At 34.9% G+C, this 9,484-nt stretch overlaps 1 protein-coding gene across 1 annotated transcript; it reads left to right on the top strand.

Annotated features, from left to right (window-relative positions):
• Positions 1-132: 132 nt before the first annotated feature.
• LOC134253356 (centrosomal protein of 112 kDa-like) lies at positions 133-9,233 on the top strand (the record flags this gene model as incomplete). Its single annotated transcript, XM_062735885.1, has 9 exons — positions 133-240; positions 443-625; positions 853-996; positions 1,201-1,287; positions 1,445-1,560; positions 6,561-6,657; positions 7,841-7,930; positions 8,047-8,112; positions 8,964-9,233. Coding segments are annotated over 9 exons (1,035 nt in total), but the record flags the coding sequence as incomplete, so codon positions are not given.
• Between the last annotated feature and the right edge of the window lie 251 nt (positions 9,234-9,484).

The following is a 9,484-nucleotide window of genomic DNA, read 5'->3' as shown; positions in this document are numbered from 1 at the left end:
GGGTTTTCTCATAACAAAAATGGACTTGTCATTTTATCCTATAAGAGTATGGGAATTTCATTTTGTGAGCTCATTGCTCACAGTACCCCTAGTTTCATTAAGGTTAAAAATCATTGTGATTGTGTATTTCAGATGGAAAGAGTAGAAACCGATTTAAACAAATCAAAGCAAGCAAGAGAGAAACAGTCTCGAGAATTCTCAAAACAGATTGATGAAGAGAGAAATCAACATGAAAGAAAGGTAAAGATAGTTAAATAGAAATTTGGAAAAATTATTGGCATTTTCTTTTCAAAGGGACAAATAACAATAAAATCAGTAGACAGGAACAGTTTGGGAATAGTCATGTTTTAACAAAACAATGAAATGTAATCTTTGTAGCAAACCTCTATGCACTTTGTTCAGTAATTATTTGAGTAGTCTTAGCATGTTATTTTTTGTTTAGATTGTGGAACTAAAAATGGCCCTGGAACATGAGAAAGCTCAGATGTTAAAAGACTTTCACACACAAAAGGAAATTGTTATATCTGAGCATGAAAAAGAAATTGACAGCCTTAAGGAAACGCATCAAAATGAATTATATGAGTTGAAGTGTCGAGTCCAAGAGAAACAGGACAAAGATGTTAAGGTAAGAATACAGGGGATCTTTCAGATAGTGTCAGAAGATATTGTCCACGATTTTTTGTAGAAATGTATTTTATTTAGAAAAATACATGCACATATACAATCATGTATATGTTTATAAAAATTCTTTGGAAAAATAGGTTGTGATATGTTTTTTTGACCAGAGGTACATAAAACATGCTTGACCACAGATGATTTAATCAATGTTTTTTTTTTCTGTGTGTATTACAGAAGATCACGCAGTACGAGAGACAGATTCAGGAGTTACGAGAGGAGGTGGTCCAGGCCAATCAGCTGAGGAAACAACAGCTGGTAGAACTGGGGCTCCTACGGGAGGAGGAGAAACAGAAAATGCTCAGAGAGCACGAGTCGGAGGTGAGTCAGACACTGATGACTGTAAATATGTCTGTCTTTAAATAAAGAAAGGAAAACATTTCTGTGTTCACTTGAAATAGTAAAAAGTGAAGTAGTTATTGTCCATAAGCTGTGAAGTAAAAAGTGAAGCAGTTATTGTCCATAAGCTGTGAAATAATTTTAGAGGTTTTGAAGTGAAAAATAAGTTCTTTATATTTTAATTAGGTTATAAAGTTACGTTCTGAGATGGAACAACAGAGGCTAGACTTACAAAAAACACACAGTACAGAGTTAGAAAAGATGCTGGAAAAGGTAAGCTAGCCAGTATGGAATTACACATGTAAGTGTTCTTGAAATTAACAACAGTATACAGGCTGTTTTCCTAAGTATTTTTCCCTTAGTTGTGAAAATAGACAAGTGATATAAGTAGAATTTTATAATGTGATTAACATCTTTTTGACATTAACAGACCAATGCAAGGCTGAAGGACATTGAGAGAGAGTACAATGAGAGGGGACAGAAAGCCACAGAGACAATAGGGGAGCTACAGGCCAACATTAACCATCTCAGAGACGAGGTCAAAAGGTCAGACATAGGGCTATAGGTCATATTGGTAGTAAACTTTGCTGTCGTGATAAAAAAAAGTTAAAAAGATTTAATGAATCTAATTGAAGTCTTTTATTAGAGAGAAACATCAAAAATTAAACATTTTCAACTGAAGGGAATTTACATGTGTTTGCCCTTTTGTTAGGTCACCTGAGTAAACTCAGGTGACCTATTGCTATCCGTTTTCGTCCGTCGTTGTGCGTTAACATTTGAACATTTTCAGCTTCTTCTCTGCAACCACTGAACCAATTTCAACCAAATTTGGCACAAAGCATCTATGGGTGAAGGGGAACAGAAATTGTGAATTTCATGATCCCTGCCCCCCTGGGGTCTGAGGGGTGGGGCCAAAACCACTAAAATTAATGCAATCTTTAAAAATCTTCTTCTTTACTCCTGGACATCAAGCAGTCAAACTGTTTGCATGATTGTAATCAGCATTGAGTCCTCTACCAAAATTGTGAAATTCATGGCCCTAGGGTCAGGGGTTCTAGTGCTAGGGCGGGGCTAAATAAGTATATAGTGAAAATGCATTATTTCTTTGAAAATCTTCTTCTCAGCTCCTGGGCATTAAATAAACCAACTAAGTACATAGTTATGATGAGCAAGATTGCCTCTACCAAAATTGTGAATTTTATGGCCCCAGGGTCAGGGGTTCTGGTGTTAGGGCAGGGCACTATTGATTATATAGTGAAAATACATGAATTCTTTGAAAATCTTCTTCTCTTCTCCTAGGTATAAAATAAACTAACTAAGTGCATAGTTATGATGTGCAAGAGTGCCTTTACCAAAATTGTGAATTTTATGGCCCCAGGGTCAGGGATTCTGGTGTTAGGGCGGGGCTCTATTGATTATATAGTGAAAATACATGAATTCTTTGAAAATAAATCTTCATCTCTGCTCCTGGGTATTAAATAAACTAACTAAGTACATAGTTATGATGAACAAGAGTGCCTCTACCAAAATTGTGAATTTTATGGCCTCAGGGTCAGGGGTTCTGGTGTTAGGGCGGGGCTCTATTGATTATATATTAGTGAAAATACATGAATTCTTTGAAAATCTTCTTCTCTTTTCCAAGGTATTAAATAAACTTACTAAGTGCATAGTTATGATGAACAAGAGTGCCTCTACCAAAATTGTGTATTTTGTGGCCCCAGGGTCAGGTGTTCTGGTGGTAGGGCGGGGCTCTATTGATTATATAGTGAAAATACATGAATTCTTTGAAAATCTTCTTCTCTGCTCCTAGGTATTAAATAAACTAACTAAGTGCATAGTTATGACGTGCAAGAGTGCTTCTACCAAAATTATGAATTTTATGGCCCCAGGGTCAGGGGTTCTGGTGTTAGGGTGGGGCTCTTTTTAGGTCACCTGAGTCACTCGTCGTTCGTCGTCAATCGGTCATAAACTTTTGAACATTTTCAGCTTCTTCTCTGCAACCACTAAACCAATTGCAACCAAATTTGGCACAAAGCATCTATGGGTGAAGGGGAACAAAAATTGTGAATTTCATGATCCCTACCCCCCTAGGGGCCTGGGGGGTGGGGCCAACACCACTGAAATTAATGCAATCTTTAAAAATCTTCTTCTTTACTCCTGGACATCAAGCAGTCAAACTGTTGGCATGATTGTAATCAGCATTGAGTCCTCTACCAAAATTGTGAAATTCATGGCCCTGGGGTCAGGGGTTCTTGTGCTAGGGCGGGGCTAAATAAGTATATAGTGAAAATGCATTATTTATTTGAAAATCTTCTTCTCTGCTCCTGAATATTAAATAAACTAACTAAGTACATAGTTATGATGAGCAAGAGTGCCTCTACCAAAATTGTGAATTTTATGGCCCCAGGGTCAGGGGTTATGGTGTTAGGGCGGGGCTCTATTGATAATACACTCACTGTCAGAGAAAATACATGAATTCTTTGAAAATCTTCTTCTCTGCTCCTGGGTATTAAATAAACTAGCTAAGTATATAGTTATGATGAGCAAGAGTGCCTCTACCAAAATTGTGAATTTTATGGCCCCAGGGTCAGGGGTTCTGGTGTCTGGGCGGGGCTCTATTGATTATATAGTGAAAATACATGAATTCTTTGAAAATCTTCTTCTCTGCTCCTAGATTTTATATAATTTAACTAAGTACATAGTTATGATGAGCAAGAGTGCCTCTACCAAAATTGTGAATTTTATGGCCCCAGGGTCAGGGGTTCTGGTTTTAGGGTGGGGCTCTATTGATTATATAGTGAAAATGCATGAATTCTTTGAAAATCTTCTTCTCTGCTCCTAGGTATTAAATAAACTAACTAAGTACATAGATATGATGAGCAAGAGTGCCTCTACCAAAGTTGTGAATTTTATGGCCCCTGGGTCAAGGATTCTGGTGTTAGGGCGGGGCTGTATTGATTATACATGTATAGTGAAAAAAACCTTAAATCTTTGAATATTTTCTTCTTTGCTCCTAGGTTTTAAGCAGATGAACTACCTATATAGTGATGAGTAATCCCTAATCTTCAAGAATTGTAAATTTCAAGGCCCCAGGGTATTAATCAAATATTTTTGAAAAGCAAGGATGCCTTTCCAAAAATAGTGCAATGTGAGGATCTAGGCCTAAGAGTCAAGGGTTCATGTGTGGTAGTGGCACTACTGATTATTGCTGAATATTACTGATTAGTTGAAATGCATTTTTTGTTCCCCTAACGTGCCTATGGGTATAAAGTAACCAAACTAAGGAACTGCTAAGTGTATGGTTATGATGACCAAATTGTAAATGCTATAGCATCTGGCTTAAAACATGGATCAAATTCAATCACTGGAAAGTTGTTGAATAATGCTCAGGTGACCTATAAGGCCCACGGGCCTCTTGTGATTATATAGTGAAAATACATTAAATCTTTGAAAAATTTCTTCTTTGCTCCTAAGTATTAAGCAGATGAACTACCTATATAGTTATGATGAGCAGGAATCCCTTTTTAAAAATTATAAATTTTATGGCCCCAGGGTCAGGGATTCTGGTGTTAGGGCGTGGCTCTATTGATTATACAGTGCAAATACATTAAATCTTTGAAAATTTTTTTCTTTGCTCCTGGGTATTAAGCAGATGAACTACCTATATAGTTATGATAATCTTCCAGAATTGTGAATTTTCAAGCCCCAGGGTCAGGGGTTCCATAGAGGGGGGCTGTATGTATATACTGAAAATATAAAATATAACTAGAAACGATCTCATTGCTAGCAACGAGAGGTCTTCCGTCCGATTCTGAAAATAAAACCTGTACAATCAAGCTGAAAAACTAATTTGAAAAATTTGTACAGACGGGTGATTGAACCAGGGTTACCAGCAGTATTTCCAACGCGCTTACCTTTACTATATTGGGCCCACTCTTCTAAATTTATTTGTAAATATTTCTGCAACAGTATATCTGTCTTGAAATTGTGAAAGGTTGGTCACTATTCATAATTTCGCACCAAAATCTTCACGCCTTTTCTTTGGAAAGTTCTGTTAAAAAGGTGTGATAGCTTCAATGAAATTAAGAACGTTCTTATAGCTTAAATTGTGAGTTTTAAAAGTCATTTAATACGTTCAATGTTCGAGACATAAAACATATTGTTTATACGCAAATGTTTATATAAACTTCATTAAACGATCTTTTGAAAAATGATTTACTGATTTTATTCTTTTCTATTAGTTTGCATGGGAAAACAGTGGCCGCGTTTTACACTCACTGAATATATTGTTTCTTGATAAACTTATGCTTACATGTATATTAATCGTGATTCAAGATCTGTTGTTCCATGATGCAAAAGAAAAGGTTGTAGATATAGTATTTCATTTGTACATGTAGTCTCGTCTTTTTCTAATTTGAGAACCAGATAAAACCAATTTGAGAAGACCTCGAATTAAAACTTTACTTAAAACAGAATTGCAACGTAACTACGACGTGACAATCAAAGTACTCTAGACTTTTACATTTCATTTATCCTTATGTTAGTTTCGTTCAACCAAACGCTCAGCTGACTCCATAACCCCCTACGCGCTAAATTTCGGAGTTGACAGAGACAGACGCCATTTTGGATACGCTTCGAATTTTCAAATGTTAATATCTAGAGTTTGGATTTATCAATTTATAAACAAATTATATATTAAGCCTAATTAGAAAAATTTCTATTAACAATATTGAAATAATTCAAAAATATGAAAAACAAAAAAGTTAGAAAATTCGACTTTTTAAATTTTCATCTAGAAACAACAGGAAGTACTGACGACGAACGAAAGGTCGCGTCCTGGATAGTGAATATCACGATCTATAATCCCTGAAGGTTTCACAATATCTTTTACCGTTCTTGAGATTAACCGCGGACAAAATGTCATTTTAAATTCAGGAAAAGGTCCGTAACTTGGCACCGGAAGCAAATTTCCAAAAAATCTCTCGGATAAAATAACTTCAGATTACAACACATTGTTTCTGAGAATTTCGTGAAAATTCACCCAGTAGTCTTCGAGAAATCGCGTGCACAAAATTAGATGGTCAGAAAAATAATAATAAGAAGAAGAAACATTAGAATCGCTATAAGGTCTTCCGTGAAGACGGAAGACCTTAATGAATTGTTTGAAACCTGCTCCATGGTATTAATCAAATATTTTTGAAAAGCAAGAATGCCTGTACAAAAATTGTGCAATGTGTGGATCTAGGCCTAAGGGTCAGGGGTTCATGTGTGGTAGGGACACTACTGATTATGGCTTAAAATATGAATCAAATTCAATCACTGAAAAGTTGTTGCATAATGCTCAGGTGATCTATAAGGCCCATGGGCCTCTTGTTTACTTTTATTGCTTGAAAAACACTATTCTTCAACTGATATTTATGTATAAAGATATAATCAACTGAAGTGAATGCTGCCCTTGGAAAATAGCTCTTCATTAAAATATACGTTTAATATCAGTGTACAATAAGTAATAATTATGTTCACGCATTTATATTGTACTAACTCAGGGTACGTGATGTGGGAGAGAAGAAATGCCAGGATGTATCACAGCGATATGAAGATGAGAAAAAATCTGTCAAAAAGCAGTATAACAGTAATATGGAGGTAAGTTTGACAAATTCATTTGTACTTGTACTTTATATGGTGAAGTCCATGGTTGAAAATACATTTTAGGCCCTTTAATTAAGATTCAGGCCATATTCTTTTTGGCCAGTGTTTCTGTTTATTGACAAAATCTTTAAAACCTTTGACTTAATTTTAACAGTTTATGGCTTTCATGTTTTCTGTATTTCCCTGTGTCAGCACCAATCTCTGGGTACCAACATTTTTTACCTATTTATCTTGAAGGTTTATCTACTTTTGAAAAATTTTTAACATTGGCAATAAATTCCGATTGCATAGTTCTAGGGCTTCCTTTTCACATCTGTAGCCTTTTTTGGACACGAACGTTATTGATTTTATGACCTTGACCTTGAAGTTTCACCTACTTTTGAAAATTTCAAAGCTAGTAAATGAGCTGTCATAACTGGGTACTAGGGCATTCAGTGCTTCATAAACATGTTTTGTTTTATTAACTTCAATTGCTTTAAAAATCTGTTCCAGAGAAAATACATGAAATTTTTGTAGTCATAAGGGAAAAAAATTATGATTCAGATTTGAATATAAAGAGGTAGAGCCACTATGGGCTTTATTTGGCCCTGAGAATTTCTGAAAAATCAAAACCGCTAAGTTCAGGTTGCAAATACAGTATTTTTCACTAGGAGTGTTGTCGACCATGTATCTATTAATCGTGACGTAATTTTCCATCTAGTCAATGCATTATGACGTCATAAAATGTGTAATTTTCCTCATATCCTGTAAATTCCTTTGAAAATGACCTAAAGTGGAAGCATTTTTTCAATATTTCATATAAAGCACAACCTCTGATCCAAAATATACAAATACATAATGAAAGCTCCGTTTCTGAAGATCAAAAAACATGTTTTATTTTTTGGATCGTGGGCTGTGCTCATATTTTAATTCTTTGCTGAAGGCAGTCAAATACGCATGTTTTCTGCAAATTTCAAGAACATTGCAATTTCTAGAACCTGTTTTCCAATATCTGGATTCCAAAAAACGAAATTTAATTATAGAAAATGAAAGCACCGAGTGCCTACTTTATTTTGATATATGAAATGGGAAAGAGGGTGATGGTTAATTAATTGATATAAGTACAGGGCCATTTTATGCATAAGATGGCTCTTGCTCTTTGTATATTATTTATGCTGAACATCATTGTTATTTTCAGAGTTTGCAGCGTGAAATAGACTCCCAGCAGGCAAGAAATAGGCAGCTAGAGCGTAGGTTAGAACAAATGGAGGCAGATCATGAGGAAAAGGTGATTTAATTGAATGGATGAGATTATAGTTACCCTGTCTGTTGTGCAGTTTTGGTTAAATAATTTACTTATTATGATGTTTTATCTGACTCATTTTGGACATTATTTCTTTTCAGATTACACACCTGAAATTATCGTTTGAAGAAAAACTGAGAGGCCTTATTCCTTCTTCAGTCAGACAGGTATATGTAACGTAGTTAAGCAGAATAGGAAAATTCTTTCAGACACAAATTATAAATAATGAGAAAATAATGCTTTTGTTTGGAGCTGTATTATCTTCAAATCATTAGAAAACTGAAATTGTGGTCATGTGAGTAGAGTGAATACAAAATTCTGTCACGTGACTTGTAGGTAGCATGTTTTGCTAAGTAGGACACTGTGCTCAAACACATTAAACAGTCAGCCATCGATTTAAAATATTCTCTGCTTACATGGATGGGCTCATACATTTTAAACTCTAGTAAATAATGTACTTGTGCCATACAGAATAAAAAGGAAGATGAAAAATAGAGATCTCGTATTTTTAATACATGTCATTGTTATTCACCCAGTCTAATTTTAGATTCATTCTTACGATATGTTAGCTCCGCCTCTCATACATACATAATGTTCAATCAAGGGCAGGTAAATGTAAATTCTCTATATTTGGAAAACCGTAATGACAAAAGCATGAAATAAGTTATTGCAGTCTAAAATTATTTTTAACATTTAAATTGGGTGTCTAATTGATAGACCACAGTAGTAAATGTATGAAAGTGAACTCGGTTAAGATTTACGAAAAAGACCCAAAACACAGCGTTAAGTGCAGTCATCCTTTTCATGTATTGGGATTTGGGAATAAAAGCACAATTAAGACATGATTACTTCATACGAAGACTAGAAAATAACTTTTTTAAAAAATAGAAATGTAGTCACCATGAGCCCATATTGAAAGGATATCTACTGAAAGTAGATATTTCATTTGGTGAACCTTTTTCTTTTATAAATGTTCCATTTTTGTGATACAGGTAATGTATTTCATTCTTTTGTATAGGAACTTGAGGACACCATCACATCACTGAAATCTCAGATCAACTCACTACAACAAAAGACATTAATCCTACAGGAAGAGGTGGATCTCAAAAACAAGTACCCCATTGGTCAGTTCTCCTCCAGTTCCCCCATCAAAGCTGTGTGACGATTGGTCAGTTCTCCTCTAGCTCCCCCATCAAAGCTATGTGACGATTGGTCAAATTGTAAATCCTTTTATAGATGAGATTAGTGTGGATGGAAGAATTTTTAAGTCAAAGATTTTTAAGTTTTCAGTATTCTCTGTTATTGAATAGGGATTGATGTATGCATTTTGATGACAAAATCTGTGATATTTTTACGCAAATGTGTGTAACAACACTCGTTTAAAAAATGTTCTTGAATGGTGAGAAGATTTTTAAAAATACCTGATGTTATTCTCTGTAAAATTCCATATTTTCAGTTACCCTTAATCAATTTATTAATCACTTTTTATTTAAAAGCTGCTAATGTGATGTTACAAGTGTGAACATTTTATGTTGGAAT

This window comes from Saccostrea cucullata, unplaced genomic scaffold, assembly GCF_032062105.1.
Source record: "Saccostrea cucullata isolate Sc308-1 unplaced genomic scaffold, CSIRO_AGI_Scuc_v1 ctg19012, whole genome shotgun sequence".
Taxonomy (NCBI): Eukaryota; Metazoa; Mollusca; class Bivalvia; order Ostreida; family Ostreidae; genus Saccostrea; species Saccostrea cuccullata.
The sequence above is the reverse complement of the archived record's forward strand: the minus strand, read 5'-3'. Positions and strand labels throughout refer to the sequence as shown.